Raw genomic sequence first — 16,400 nt, 5'->3', positions numbered from 1 at the left:
GAGATCCTCGTCGGTTTCCTCGGCGAAAAGTGTACACACCACCGGTTTTCTCGGCAGAATACGTCTCCCATCGAGTTTCTGGCTGAATTCTGCCGAGAAACTCGGTCGTGTGTACGGGGCCTCACACTTTTTCTGTCAGTTTTCCTGCAAAGAAAACATTGAGAGCAGGATCTCAATTTTCGTGAAAGGAAAAATTCCCATTGTGAATCACGGTGGTCTGTATGCAATTACGACATGAAAAAAATGTGCATGCTCAGAATCAAGCAGAAGAACCGAATTGCCTATTGAACTTCATTGATCTCGGCTAGTCGTACGTGTTGTATGTCAACGCATTCTTGACATTCGGAATTTTAGACAAGATTAGTGTGACCGTGTGTATGCAAGACAAATTTCAACCGTTTCCTGCTGAAAAAAAAAACGTGGTTTTCCTGACGGAAAAACTGATCGTGTGTATGAGGCATTATGGATTAAATACATCATTGACATAGATATTATGATAAATACTGTAGACAGATGATATGCTGTTCTCAGGTAATTTTAAAACTTGGTTAATGAGCTCAGCAAAGCAAAGGTTTGATGATTCCACAGAGCAGCTGAAGCCTCGTACACACGGCCGAGGAACTCGACGTGCCAAACACATCGAGTTCCTCGGCCAGTTCAGCACTGAAGCCGCCGAGGAGCTCGGCGGGACGAGAGCTCCCATAGAACAACGAGGAAATAGAGAACATGTTCTCTATTTCCTCGCCGAGCTCCTCGTCGGCTTCCTCGGCCGAAAGTGTACACACGACCAGTTTCCTCGGCAGAATTCAGCCAGAAACTCGGTCGGAAGCTGAATTCTGCCGAGGAAACTGGTCGTGTGTACGAGGCCTAAGAATAGATAGATAACCAATTTAAAAATGAGCCTAAAGCACCACCAATTGACTGCAAATGACAATACAAAATATAAATTTGTGATATTTCTGCCTGAAAAAAACTAGTCAAACATATTTGAAATGTATTTCTTAACATATTAAACTCCCGAAAGCTCGTCCATGAAAAATTCTATGTTAGTGCAAATAAAAAAAGTATCACGGACAGTACTCAATTTTCTCTTTAACATAATAAAGAAATAAAATATATATTTTTTTTGTCAAACCAAAAGCAGAATATACTAGGTAAGGGGACATGAAAATTAGTTTGAAGCAATAACTCTTGGCCCTGTTTTTCTGAATAGCATTGCAAACAAAATTACTTGGACTAGCTTTCAACAAGAAGAAGCTGATTGGGTGCTAAGGCTAAAACAATTTTCTCTCTGAAATATCTAAAGTTATTCCCCTTGGACATCATTCAGCTCAGAAGAGGACCAGCACTGGATCACAGATGTGTCTGTAAGCACAGCACTGGAGAAAAGGTAAGTAGTACAGTAAACACAACTTTTTTCTTTTTTTTTTTACATTTTTACCATGTTGCAGAATAAAAAATAAAAATAAAACAATCATCAAAATCAAAAATGATATGTATATGGTGGGGTGTGGGACTAGAATTTGAGTGGAACTATGACCTCCCTTTAAAACTTCTATAATCAATATACACTGTTAAAAAAATTAAAGGAACATTTTTGAATCAGAACTCCTGGAATATTGATTTGGTCATTTAAGTAGCAGATGGAGAGGGGTGTATACAGAGGAGGTTGTTAATCAGTTTCAGCTGCTTTGCTGTTAATTGAAATTAACAACAGGTGCAGGAATGTTTTTTCAGGTGGAGGTGTCTGATTTTTTTTTCCCTACTCATCTTTTCTGACTGTTTTTCACTAGTTTTGCATTTGGCTAGGGTCAGTGTCACTACTGGTAGCACGAGGCGATACTTGAACCCTATAAAGGTTGCACAGGCAGTCCAAATCCTCCAGGATGGCACATCAATACGTGTCATTGCCAGAAGGTTTGCCGTGTCTCCCAGCACAGTCTCAAGAGCATGGAGGAGATTCCAGGAGACAGGCAGTTATTCTAGGAGAGCTGAGCAGAGCCGTAGAAGGTCCTTAACCCATCAGCAGGACCGGTATCTGCTTCTTTGTGCAAGGAGGAACAGGATGAGCACTGCCAGAGCCTTACAAAATGACCTCCAGCAGGCCACTGGTGTGAATGTCTCTGACCAAACAATCAGAAACAGACTTCATGGAGGTGGCCTGAGGGTCTAATGTGCTCTGTGCTCACTGATGGACACTGTGGAGCTCGATTGGCATTTTCCATTGAACACCAGAATTGGCAGGTCCGCCACTGGTGCCCCATGCTTTTCAGGTACATTTTTTAATGGCTAAATAGCTTGCTATTTTACTTACCTGTTCCTTCGATTTCCCCTGAAAATGTCATTAATCCTTCTTTAAAAAAGTAATTTCCTGTTTCTCTTCCTTGAGCTTTCCACCAGCATCCGAGCCGTTATGCCTGGTGGAAAGTGATTGTGCTCGCCCCTCCCTTGGAATACAGCCCTGCGTGAACATGCTGTGTAAGTTTCACAGGCACGGAGGCGGGGGATAAGTGGGTGTGTCTACGACACTGTAGCTCCGCCTCCCGTGCATTGGTTTTCTTTTGCACTAAGTGTTACTGCCGCGCCTTAACTCCACCCCCTTGCTGCCTTCAGAGTCAAAGTAGAAAAACAATATAAATTTGTTCACATTACCATTTGAATTTTAAGTTGGTGCTGCGTAGGCTGGGGAGGCAGGAATGGGCGTTTACTAGGGTGCGGCGTGTGGACGAGAATGTTGCTCTTTCTCGTTAGGCGAGATTAAGAAAAAACGTCAATGCACATGCGCGATGCCGCTAAGCATAATGGGAAATGTAGTTCTGTGGTTGCCGTGACGTCGATGTAATGCACGCGCGCCGCAAACCCGGAAATACAGCATAGAAATGATAGAGGAAAGCAGGAAGACGATAAACACCTACTATTTTCACAGGTAATTAAAACATTTTAATGGAAGCGATAACATTTTTCGATATCTGTGTATAACAGAGATCAATTATAGGTTAAAACATTTTTACCTTTACAACCCCTTTAAATAAATTGGGATGCCGCTGCTGCATGTAATCCAAGTTAATTGTAAAAGTAAAAAATCTATTCCACAGCCAAATATGTGCTGCCAGACAGTGTATGCTTTCGCTAAGACTATACATGAAAATTGTACCGTTCCACAACACCAGTTTACAGCACTAAGGTATCCCCATGTATATACCATGATTTGTAGAGGTTATAACTTTAGCGCAAATCAATCAATATACGCTTATTGTTTTTTTTTTTTACTAAAAAAATGTAGTAGAATACATATTGACCTAAATTTATGAAGAGATTTGATTTTTACATTTTTTTTATTGGATATGTTTTATAGCAGAACGTAAACAATATTGGGGCAGATCCACGTAGATCGGCGCTTCTCTCCGCCGGGCGTAGCGTATCTAAGATACACTACACCGCCGTAACTTATTTTTTTGAATCCCCGAAGAATTTGCGCCGTAAGTTACGGCGGCATAGTGTATCTTTGGTGGCGTAAGGGCGCGGAATTAAAATGGCTGTGATGGGGCGTGTTTTATGTAAATAAGTTTTTTGAATGGCGCATGCGCCGTCCGTGGGGGTATCCCAGTGCGCATGCTCGAAATTAAACCGGAACAAGCCAATGCTTCCGACGGTGACGTCATTTTACGCAAATCCCTATTCGCGAACGACTTACGCAAACAACGTAAAAAATTCAAAATCCGACGCGGGAACGACGGCCATACTTAACATTAAGTACGCCTCATAATAGCAGGGGTAACTATATGCCGGAAAAAGCCGAACACAAACGACGTAAAAAAATGCGCCGGCCGGACGTACGTTCGTGGATCGCCGTAACTAGCTAATTTGCATACTCGACGCGGAATTAGACGGAAACGCCACCTAGCGGCCGGCGGAAAAAATGCACCTAAGATCCGACGGCGTACTAAGACGTACACCTGTCGGATCGATCCCAGATGCCGTCGTATCTTGTTTTGTGGATACAAAACAAAGATACGACGCGGGAACTTTAAAATTACGTATGAATAGATACGCCGGCGTTATTCTTTTGTGGATCTGCCCCACTGAGTTTTTTTTCAAAATCATGTTTTTTTTTCAAAAACAAAAATGTTTTTCAAATTGATCTGACTTTTTTTGTTTATAAAAAAAACTCAGTGGTGAGGTGAAATATCACCGAAAGAAAGCTCTATTTGTGGGGAAAAGGGACATACATTTTATTTGGGTACAGCGCTACATGACCGCGCAATTTTCAGTTAAACTAACGTAGTGCCACAAATCAAAAAATTGCCTAGTCATGAGGGGGGTAAATGTTCTGGAGCTGAAGTGGTTTAAGGATTTTTGCATATTCATTGTTGCCTTTAAAACTGCATGAAATGAATCTCTCCCCACTATATTGTATTTTTTATTTTAAATTGGGCTTTGTAAATGTCCCTCATAACAGTGCCCAGCTTCCTATGTCTTTTAGGCCCCGTACACACGACCAAACATGTATGCTGAAACTGGTCCGCGGGCCAGTTTCAGCATACATGTTTGGTCGTGTGTAGGCACGAGCGGGCCGAATTCCAGCAAACATTTGCCCGCCGGGCCTTTTCCCAGCGGGCAAATATTCCTGGACGTGTTTTAAAACCGTCAGCTGGAATCCTGCCCGCTCGGACATGTACGGTCGTCAGTACAGACCTACCGTACATGTCCGAGAGCCCGCCGTCCCTCGCATGCGTCGAATGACTTCGACGCATGCGTGGAAGCCTTTAAATGGCAGGCCCGCCCACGTCTCCGCGTCATCGCCGCGTCATCGTCGCGGCGACGACGCGGACACGCCCCGTGTATTGTTTACGCGCGGACTTCTGTACGATGGTTAGTACAACCATCGTACAGAAGCCCTCTGGCAGGCATGTACGGTGAAAACGGTCCGACGGACCGCTTTCACCGTACATGTTTGCTCGTGTGTACCGGGCCTCAGAAGTAGTTTTCCTATTAGGCCTCAAACTGGCCAGATATTAATAACAAGGGGCCAGATTCACAGCTGAGATACGATGGAGTATCTCAGATACTCCGTCGTATCTCTAAGGCCCCATACACACGACCAAACATGTCTGCTTAAAATTGGTCCGCAGGCCAGTTGCAGCAGACATGTTCGGTCGTGTGTAGGCCCGAGCGTGCAGGATTCCAGCAAACATTTGCCCACCGGGCAAATATTCCTGGACTTGTTTTAAAACAGTCCGCTGGAATCCTGCCCGCTCGGACATGTTCGGTCGTCTGTACAGACCTACCGTACATGTCCGAGCGCCCGCCATCCCTCGCATGCGTCGAATGACTTTGACGCATGCGTGGAAGCATTTAACTGGCAGGCCCGCCCACGTCACGGCGACACCGCGGCCCCCCCCCCACGTATTGTTTACGCGCGGATTTCTGTACGATGGTTAGTACAGCCATCGTACAGAAAGCCCCGGGCAGACATGTACGGTGAAAATGGTCCGGCTGACCGGTTTCATCGTACATGTTTGCCCGTGTGTACACGGCCTCAGAGTATCTATGCGACTGATTCATAGAACCAGTTACGCATAGATATCCCTAAGATCCAACAGGTGTAATTGTTTTACACTGTCGGATCTTAGGATGCAGTACCGCGGCCGCCGCTGGGGGGAGTTTGCGTCGTAAACCAGCGTCGGGTATGCAAATTAGGAGTTACGGCGATCCACGACGGATTTTCACGTTTGCTACGTCGCCGCTAGTCTAGTTTCCCGTCGCAAAGTTAGTCGTCGTTTTTGGTGCCTTAACTTTACACAGCACACGTATGTGCTGTATAAAGTATGGCCGTCGTTCCCGCGTCAAATTAAAAAATTTCACGTCGTTTGCGTAAGACGTCCGGGAATACGGAAGTACGCTACGCACGTCGCCGATCGAAAAAATGACGTCAGTTCGCGCAAAGCAAGGCGGGAATTTCGAAACGGAGCATGCGCAGTAGGTCCGGCGTGGGAGCGCGCCTCATTTAAATGGCACACGCCCCTTTAAATTACGCGGGCTTATGCCGGAGGCCGCCGGTGTAATTTTTCACGCAAGTGCTTGGTGAATCAGGCATTTGCGATGAAAAATTGCTGCGGTGTAACGTATCTACGATACGTTACGCCGCCGCGATTCTACCTGAATCTGGCCCTTGTTTTCCCCTATTTTGGACTTCAATGGGGATGCGGAATTTCAAACAAGATTTGTAGAACCCCTGGCGAATGAAACCTGGTTAGATTCCCCATAACTAATTGCTATAAATGATCTTATTTTTTTTTAAGTCTATGGTCCATCATTATCTATAAGTAAGCTAGCTGGAAGGTACAGATCCAAGCCACAAGATATCAGCATGTGCTTACCTCGGAGTTTGCTTTCTTGAGGGGCCTTTGCCAGCCATGACACAGCACTGCAGTATGCCTGAAATGTTATCATCTCATCTCCGTCTGTTGGAATTTGCTGCAGCAGCTGAAATAAGGGCACTTGTGTCAGACATTCTGTATTTCCATCTAGTTTCTCTAATCACAGCTTTTTATTTAGCCAATTTCATAAATAAGACATTTCTATTCATGTCCTGCTGCACACAGTCGTCTCAGGGTAATATATGTTGTCTTGAATGCATCTTGGTAAATAAAAAAAATCATCATAAATGTAATTGACGTCTTTAGTTTGCTTGCAACACAGTACATGTTTGAAAGCATAAGAAGCTTTTAAAAGGAAGAAAAACTCCTATTTTATTACACACTATGGATGCAGCCAATGCCTTTTTACTGAGCTTATACTACATTCTATAAATGCTTAGGTTGTTCAACTGTTTGCTAATGTGCCTCTTTCAGAACAGGCAAGGTTGGGGCTCTGAGAGCATGGGAGAGAGGGGAGTTCAGAGCAGAAAAGATGGGTGATGGTGAGGGGCCGGGCACTGGATGTCAAGGGGACCATGCTTTCTCCAGGCGTGGGGTCACAGCAGGGGTGTGAGGTATTGAGTGAAAGTGGTTATAAGAGTGCAGTAAATGGGTGGCAGAGGGGGTGCAAGAATGGTTGTGTAAGGGAGGGTACAGGTGTGATAAGAGCAGAGAGGTGCGGGCTTGGTGGGTGAAGGGGGTTCTGCTAGTGCAGTGCTGACAATGCAGAGGTAGAGTGTAGGATTGGGGTAAGTTGGAGAGTGAAGGACCTGCAGGTTTGTTGGTGTTGGGGGTACAGTATGCGATGATGCGCAGGGGGACAGAGTACAGCCATGATGGTAGGGGATAAGGGGGCTGCAGGCGTTGGATGTGAGTATGGGGGCTGTTATGGTGCACTGGTGAGAGCTGGCGAGGCTAAATGCAGGAATGGAAGCACTGGGGGGAAATGCACAGGTGAAGTGTTGAGAGTACAAATTAAGTGGTAGAGGGAGGAGGGCAGACAAAGTGGATGGTGAGGGAAGGTGGAGTGCAGGTGTGGTGGATGGTGAGAATGGTAGCACTGCAGGTACAATGGGTGCTGAGAGAAATGGAGCTTTAGGCACGATGGGTGCTAAAAGAATGAGGGCTGCCTGCACAATGGGTGCTGAGAGAAGAAGGGCTGCAGACGCAATGGGTGGTGAAAAAAGGAGGATGGTAGGTGCAACAGGGGAAGGGAGCTGCAGGTGCAGTTGGTGTTGAGAGAAGGGGGGGGGGTTGCAGGTGTGGTATATGCTGAGTGAAAGAAGAGGTTGCAAGCATGGGAGGTTCTGATTGACGGGGAAAGGGGTGCAGGTGCATTCAGTGATTAGAGAAGGGGAGTGCAGGCGCATAGGTGGTGAGAGAAAGGGAGGTGCAGGCATAGGCATAGGCATGCACACAGGGTGTGCCCAGGCACACCCTAATAACCCATTACAGCACAGATTCCCCCTACTTCCCTGGCTCCCTCCTTCCCCCCTGCAGTGCTACCAGCTTCCCTCCTCTCCCACCTGCAAGGATGTTTTAAGGGGCCGGTAAATATGTAATTGACCATCCCCTTCCCTTTCTGAATAAACATCGTGAGTGATCAGTAGTGTGTGTTTGAACTTTGGGGTGCACACCCTAATGCAATAGACTGCGCACACCTATGGGTGCAGGTGTTAAAGTAAGGGAAGTTTCAGGTACACTGGGTGGTGAGAGAGGTGGAGTTCATATGCGCTAGGTGGTGAGAGGAGATGCAGGGGCAGTATTTGGTAAAAGAAGGGGGTGCCGGTGCAGTAGCTGGTGGGAGAAGAAATGATGCAAAGAAAAGAAAAGTGGTAAGAAAAGGTTTTTGCAGGTGTGATGGGTACCAAAATAAGAGGAGTGCAGGTGCATTGGGTGCTGAGAGAGAGCGAGAGAGGAAGAGATTGTTTCACCTTATCCAGTAACACAACATATATTGCATCCATTGAGAAAAATGCTAACCGTTCCCTAAATGACAGCCATGCCAAGTGAGAGACCCATCACTGTGATCACTATAGTGGCGGCGACTACTTCAGTTATTCTCTGGTACCACTATGGACCAATATAACTATATGCAATACAAACCATACCTGGAATTCAGCTTGAAAATTTTCTGTGCGTCTCCAACTTATTGAGCCCTGACAGGTTGCTCAGTGTTGTCAGGGTTTGGAGGGCAATGAGAAGATGGGTTTAAGGCCCCGTACACACGACAGAGTTTCTCGGCAGAATTCACAGAGAAACTCGGTCAAAACCCGGATTCTGCCGAGAAACTCTGTCGTCTGTACAGTTTTGGCTCGATGGAGCCGCCGAGGAGCTCGACGAGAAAATAGAGAACATGTTCTCTATTTTCTCGTTGTTCTATGAGAGAAGGCGGCCCGCCGAGCTCCTCGGCGGCTTCATCCCAGAACTCGACGAGGAACTCGACGTGCTTGGCACGTCGAGTTCCTCGGCCGTGTGTACGGGGCCTCACAGTCTATCATCCTCTCTGGTAACAATGGCTGCAGGAAAGTATGGCTCTACAATCAGCATGCAGCTTAGGATAGTGGGGAACCAAGGACAGACAGAGGTAAAGCTGGGGGTTCTGATCTCACATCCCCAAGCTGAATGTTGAGGCAAGCTGCTGTGTTGGGAAGTGCCCGTGTTAGGGTGGGAGGTGGTGTAATTTAGGGGTTACAGTTCTGGGACGCTGCTTAAATTAAGAAAAATATTATTGGTGTCCCATTAAAGAGGACAGGGCTGATCCTAGTGTCACAGGCGCGTTGGTGCAGAAATATTTCTGGCGCCCCCACATGGGCGTGGTAATTTTGCTAACTCCTCCCTTTTACACATGTTTCTATGGCAATGACTCAACTACAGAGATGCTCCCCCACAGTCTTCATTAACCTGGGATCTTTACATGATCTCTTAACAATAAACAAAATACAGGAAGAGAAGCAAAGTACTTTATTGGGACCTGGAGGGGGGCCTCTCTGATGGACACAGAGAGGGCTTCTGTTAGAGAGTCTGTTAGAAAGAGCCCCCAGACATACTACAGACATGATACAAGAGATGGTCAGAGACCGCAGACATGATACAAAAGATGGTCAGAGACAGCAGACATAGGAAAGGAGATGGTCAGACACTGCGGACATAATACAGGAGACGGTCAGAGACTGCAGACGTAGTACAGGAGATGGTCAGAGACTGCAGATATTATATAGGAGATGGCCAGAGACCGCAGACATAGTACAGGAGACGATCAGACACTGCAGACATAGTACAGGAGATGGTCCATTAGACACCTTTCACACTGGCATTTTCGGGCGCTTTAGCGTTAAAAATAGCGCCTGAAAAAAGCCTCATCTGCAATCCCAGTGTGAGAGCCCGAGTGCTTTCACACTGTGGCGGTACGCTGGCAGGACGTAAAAAAAAAAGTAGATTCTTTGAGGCGCTTTAGAAGCGGTGTGTATACACCGCTCCTAATGCACCCCTGCCCATTGAAATTAATGGGCAGTGCCTGCAAAGCACTTCGGCACTGGCGCCCTTGAACCCTTTATTTGGCCGATAGTGGGGGGTTAAATGTGCCTCTAAAATTACGGTAAAGCCCGCTAAAACTAGCGGCGCTTTACCGCCGACGCCCCCGCACTGTCAGCGTGAAAGGGTTCTTGGTACATCTCATTATACATCACATCTGTAGATGGACTACTGAGGCGCAGGAATGGGCAGGGGCTGTGTATCCTATGCAATCCATCATACCATAAAACATCTAGAGCAGGGGTATCCCAGAGGACACGTAAAGGGATGCTGGGGATGCAATCCCCCAGCACACTGAATACTGTGACTCACCTCAGTTCTCTCTCTGTGCAGCCTGAGATAGAAGTTCATGGAGACAGTGTGGGAGCCAAGACTCCCAGTGTGAGGAACTCATTCCTGCACATCAGCACTCAGCAGCCACTGAAAACTAGAACCCTCATGTCCCTCAGGAAGAGGAGGGGCCCCTCCTCCGAGCACTGCCAGGCTGGACGGGCTGCCCAATGCTCACACACCAGTTCTGGACAGACAGACACCTATGCTCAGAACACTAGTTCTGGACAGACACAAACAAGGAGAGAAGGAGGGAGGGGAGAACACCCCACCTCTGCAGGCGCCTGGTTGCAAAGCACCCTGTGCACCCTGCCTAGGATCGGTCCTGAAAGAGGATATTGGGCAATGATTTTACCTTACCATGGTAACTGTTTTAATATTACGCTTATATAAAGCAGTTTTTTCCATTGAGGTGAAGCACGAAAGTTTTTTTTTGATTTATACATTTTTGGATTGTTGGATAGTATTGTACACATTCAGCCTGTAGAGGTCCTAATGCAGGTTGTGTTACTTTTTACAAAAACCCTATGCAATTCCTCATCCCATAAATAGTCCTCATTTTAAAATGCTGCTCCTGCTATTCCCCTTCTCTAGTCGCAGCAGTTGAGCTATTTATAGAATGGGGAATTGCACAGGGGGACTTTTATAAAAGGTTACTAAATGTTAACTTACAATTAAGGCCCCTTTCAGACGGACGGATAGAATGGTGCTTTTAGCTGCGGATTTTCTATTTTTCTACCGCAGCTAAAAGCACACAATGTTTTCCTATGGCCCCATTCACACACAGCGTTTACGCACGATTAGGTTACATGCGGTTTGGTGAGAATAGAAAAAATAGAATTGAATGCGTCCAGGTGCGATGTAGCGCAGCAATATGCACTTAACCGCAGGTAATCGCAGTCTTTTTTGTCAACTGCGGATAGCAGCATTTTAGAATTCAAGGGACCCAAACAAAAACAAAAAAAATAAAAATGGTTGCTATGGAAATGAATACCGCAGCTAAACGCAGCCGCAGTTAAACGCACGTAAACGCATGTAATCGCAATGTGCAAATGCAGCTAATCGCAGTGCCTGGAGCCTTGAATTTCACAAAACATTTGTAGTGCTTTTAACTGCGGCAAAACAGCCGTCCGTCTGAAAGGGGCCTTACAGTATCACACAGTGTTCGATACTGTGTGTTTTGTGTAAAGACAGCCCATTCATTTGAACAGGCTGCCTAATGTACCAGAATGTACAAAAAGGTGCATACAGAAATGAAATCGGTTCTCCACCCTAAAGTGAAGTCCCGCTGATCGGAACCCTCCCCCCCTCCGGTGTCACATTTGACACCTTTCAGGGGGGAGGGGGGTGCAGATACCTGTCTAAAGACAGGTATTTGCACCGACTTCCGGCCCGGCATTCACGGGCAAAAGACGGGCATTCCGTCATATCCCTTCGCCCCCCCCCGTTGTGTGCTGGGAACACTCGGCTCCCAGCACACAGCGGGAGCCAATCGGCGGCCGCGGCGCGACTCGCGCATGCGCCGTAGGGAACCGGGCAGTGAAGCCGCAGCGCTTCACTTCCTGGTTCCCTCAGCGTGGATGGCGGGGGGAGCAGCAGGGTGACGAGCGATCGCTTGTGCTCTGCTGCGGACGGCGCTGGACTCCAGGACAGGTAAGTGTCCTTATATTAAAAGTCAGCAGCTGCAGTATTTGTAGCTGCTGGCTTTTAATATTTTTTTGGGGTGGAACATCCGCTTTAAGTTCATATTACATGGTCAATACTTAATGTTGTGGTGCTTGAAATGCAGGGGCATTAGAAGGGTGTATTGAGGTGCTATGAGTGAGATTATTTTACCTGCCAAAGGATTAGTATTTTTGTCCATCAGTTCTTGAGATTTTTACAGTTCCCCTAAACAGCACAAACAGGTAGATGACACCACTGACAGGAACTACTTAAAGCGGGAGTTCACCCGAAATTTTTTTTTTAAGAATAGATTGATGCTCATTTTGTCAAGGGGAATCGGGTAGTTTTTTTAAAATCCGAGCAGTACTTACCGTTTTAGAGAGCGATCTTCTCAGCCGCTTCCGGGTATGGTCTTCGGGACTAGGCGTTCCTATTTGATTGACAGGCTTCCGACAGGCTTCCGACGGTCGCATACATCGCGTCACGAGTAGCTGAAAGAAGTCGAATGTCGGTGCGGCTCTATACGGCGCCTGCGCACCGACGTTCGGCTACTTTCGGAAAATCGTGACGCGATGTATGTGACCGTCAGAAGCCTGTCGGAAGCCTGTCAATCAAATAGGAACGCCCAGTCCCGCAGCCCATACCCGGAAGCGGCGGAGAAGATCGCTCTCTAAAACGGTAAGTACTGCTTCGATTTAAAAAAAACTACCCGATTCCCCTTGACAAAATGAGCATCAATCTAATCTTAAAAATTTACTTTTCGGGTGAACCTCCACTTTAAAATACATTTTAAGCTGTTAAAACAATTTTTGTTGGGGAATCGGGATAAAGGTTTCACATAAATAAGAGCATCACTGTAAGCACCCCTGACAGTTTTAAATAGTTTGTCTCATCCCTGTAACTGCAAGAGAGCTTGTTCTTTTGAAAAACAACAGACTTACTGACAGGATCACCAAATTAAAATAGAAGAAAGAAAGCCTAAAAAAGAAAAAATACAGCCATCACTTCCTAAAAATGTGAAGGATGCTAAATAATTGCTTTATAATGGTTTATTACCACTTTAACTGACAAATCCTGCTGTTCATTCAATAAAATAAAAATTAGCATAGCTTCACAGATTTTACATTCAGCTGGGAAAATATGTATTTGATCCGCTGCAGATTTTGTAAGTTGTAAGTTTGCCCACTTACAAAGAATATGAGGTCTACAATTTTCATCATAGGTGTATTTAACCACTTAAGCCCCGGACCAATATGCTGGCTAAAGACCCAAGGGGTTTTTACAGTTCGGGACTGCGTCGCTTTAACAGACAATTGCGCGGTCGTGCGACGTGGCTCCCAAACAAAATTGGCGTCCTTTTTTCCCCACAAATAGAGCTTTCTTTTGGTGGTATTTGATCACCTCTGCGGTTTTTATTTTTTGCGCTATAAACAAAAATAGAGAGACAATTTAAAAAAAAAATCAATATTTTTTACTTTTTGCTGTAATAAATATCCCCCAAAAACATATATAAAATTTTTTTTTTCCTCAGTTTAGGCTGATACGTATTCTTCTACCTATTTTTGGTAAAAAAAAATCGCAATAATCGTTTATCGGTTGGTTTGTGCAAAATTTATAGCGTTTACAAAATAGGGAATAGTTTTTTTGCATTTTAATTTTTTTAATTTTTTTTACTAGTAATGGCGGCGATCAGCGATTTTTTTTCGTGACTGCGACATTATGGCGGACACTTCGGACAATTTTGACACATTTTTGGGACAATTGTCATTTTCACAGCAAAAAATGCATTTAAATTGCATTGTTTATTGTGAAAATGACAGTTGCAGTTTGGAAGTTAACCACAGGGGGCGCTGTAGGAGTTAGGGTTTACTTTGTGTGTGTTTACTAGTGTAGGGGGGTGTGGCTGTAGGAATGACGTCATCGATCGTGTCTTCCCTATAAAGGGAATGACGCGATCGATGCGCTGACACAGTGAAGCACGGGGAAGCCGTGTTTACACACGGCTCTCCCCGTTCATCAGGTCCGGGGAGCGATCGCGACGGAGCGGCTATAAACAAATAGCCGCGCCGTCGTCCCGGATCGCTCCCCGAGCGGACCCGACCTCCGCATGTACCGGGGGGGGGGTCCCGATCGGACCCCCCACCCACGTCTAGCAGAGGACGTACAGGTACGTACATGTGCCTGTCTGTGCCATTCTGCTGACGTATATGTACATGAGGAGGTCGGGAAGTGGTTAAATGATAGAGACAGAGTATCAAAACAAAATCCAGAGAAAAAACACATAAAACAAATGCTATAAATTAAGTTGCAGTTCAGTGAGTAAAATACATGGGACTAATTCAAAGTACCCCTCTCTACCAATTTCAGTTTGAACAACACCCTTTTGCTGCTAGTCACACAAGCAGGTGCCTCTTGTGAATGCATTGCAGTGTCTGGCCCTGGGTCTCTGCACGCCCATCTTTGTGGACCCCTTAGCCAATTTGCATCACCAATGCTGTTTGTTTTTATCTTGCCTCAATTTAAACTCAATCATATCATGTAAGTACCCTTAGAGCCCATTCACACAGGGGCAACACGACTTCCAGCATGACTTTGGGAGGCAACTTGGACACGACTTGAGTATGAATCATCAGGCAACTTCAAGTTGCCTCCAGGACAGTACAAGGCAACTTCAAGTCGCCTCCAGGACAGGAGGCTTTCCAGTGGCCAATCAAACAACAATCAGCTCTGTGGGAGGGAGGGGGAGGGAGGGGTTTGCCTGAGAAATGTATGTTATCTTCCTGTATTGTTGCTTCAGTTAAAGGGGTTTTCCACCCATTTTGTAAGTTTATTAAAAGTCAGCAGCTACAAAAAGTGTAGCTGCTGGCTTTTAATAAACCGACACTTACCTGCTCCACGGCTCCAGCGACACGCCGGACGGGGCTCCGCTCCTCGCCCCCCCTCGCCGACCGGCGTCTTCATGCTCAGTGTGGGCACCCGGTCGTGACAGCTTTCGGCTTCACGGCCTGGCACCCACTGCGCATGCGCGAGCGGCTCGGCCCGGCGAGGCGCCAACTGATTGGACAGGCGATCGCCGAGGACCTGTGACGTGTCCTGGGCGATCGCCTACAGCAGCCCCTTCCTGTAGGTAATTAAGCTTAATCGCCTAGGCGATTAGGCTTAATCGTCTACCCGGAAGGAGGAAGTGGGACAGGAAGTCCCACTCCTCCTGAAGCCCCCACTCCCCCCCAAAAAAATGACATGCCAAATGTGGCATGTAAGGGGGAGAGGAGTGGGTTAAGAGGAAGTTCCAAATTTGGGTGGAACTCCTCTTTAAGACAGTGATCCGACTTCTGAGGCGACTTCCATTGAATTCAATGGGTACAAGTTGCCTACAAGTTGCCTAGAAGTCGGATTAGTAGTACAGGAACCTTTTCTGAAGTCGGAGCGACATTAACCATTTCCCGCCGGCCAGACGACTATATGCGGCCGCAATGTGGAGCATAATTGCCAGGAGGCCGTCTATATACGGCCTCCGGCCACTGGGGGCGCGCACACGGCCACCGCGTCACTCAGGTGCCGATACGGCAGTCACAGAGACAGGGACATGGATCTCTGTGTGTAAACACAGAGATCCATGTCCTGTCAGGGAGAGGAGACCGATGGTGTGTCCTCTTGTATATAGGGATAACCATCGATCACCTCCCCCAGTCACTCCCCTCCCCCACAGTTAGAAACACTATGCAGGGTACCCATTAACCCCTTCCTTGCCCCCTAGTGTTAACCCCTTCCCTGCCAGTCACATTTATACAGTAATCAGTGCATATTTATAGCACTGGTCGCTATATAAATGTGAATGGTCCAAAAATTGGTCAAAAGTGTCCGATGTGTCCGCCGTAATATCACAGTCTTGACAAAAATCGCAGATCGCCGCCATTACTAGTAAAAAAAAAATAATAATAATAAAAAAAACAAATGTCATAATTCTATCCCCTATTTTGTAGGCGCTATAAATTTTGCGCAAACCAATCACTATACGCTTATTGCGATATGTAGAAGAATACGTATCGGCCTAAACTGTGTTTTTTTTATTGGATATTTATTATAGCAAAAAGTAAAAAAATTATTATTTTTTTCCACAATTGTCACTCTATTTTTGTTTATAGCGCAAAAAATAAAAACTGCAGAGTTGATAAAATACCACCAAAAGAAAGCTCTATTTGTGGGAAAAAAAGGACGTCAATTTTGTTTGGGAGCCACGTCGCACGACCGCGCAATTGTCATTCAAAGAGTGACAGTGCTAAAAACTAAAAAAAAAAAGCCTGAGAAGCCTGGGCCTACCCTTGGAGAGGACGGATCGCCTAGCCTGAGAGGGATCCTTGCGGACAATTTCGCTAACAGAACCGAAAATAGATCGTTGAGGCACTTGCCCATCAACATAGTTAACTGACTCGCAGGAGTGTGACTTTCATA

At 46.1% G+C, this 16,400-nt stretch overlaps 1 protein-coding gene across 3 annotated transcripts in view; it reads right to left on the bottom strand.

Annotated features, from left to right (window-relative positions):
* LOC120914841 overlaps positions 1-16,400 on the bottom strand; it is a 230,518-nt gene that overhangs the window by 69,089 nt on the left and 145,029 nt on the right. For all 3 annotated transcript variants that reach the window (XM_040325338.1, XM_040325337.1, XM_040325339.1), the window contains one exon: positions 6,381-6,486. In XM_040325338.1, coding sequence (XP_040181272.1) covers positions 6,381-6,486 — 106 coding nt within the window. The remainder of the gene's footprint in view (positions 1-6,380; positions 6,487-16,400) is intronic.

This window comes from Rana temporaria, chromosome 1 (assembly GCF_905171775.1).
Source record: "Rana temporaria chromosome 1, aRanTem1.1, whole genome shotgun sequence".
NCBI lineage: Eukaryota > Metazoa > Chordata > Amphibia > Anura > Ranidae > Rana > Rana temporaria.
This window is presented reverse-complemented; position numbering and strand designations above follow the sequence as displayed.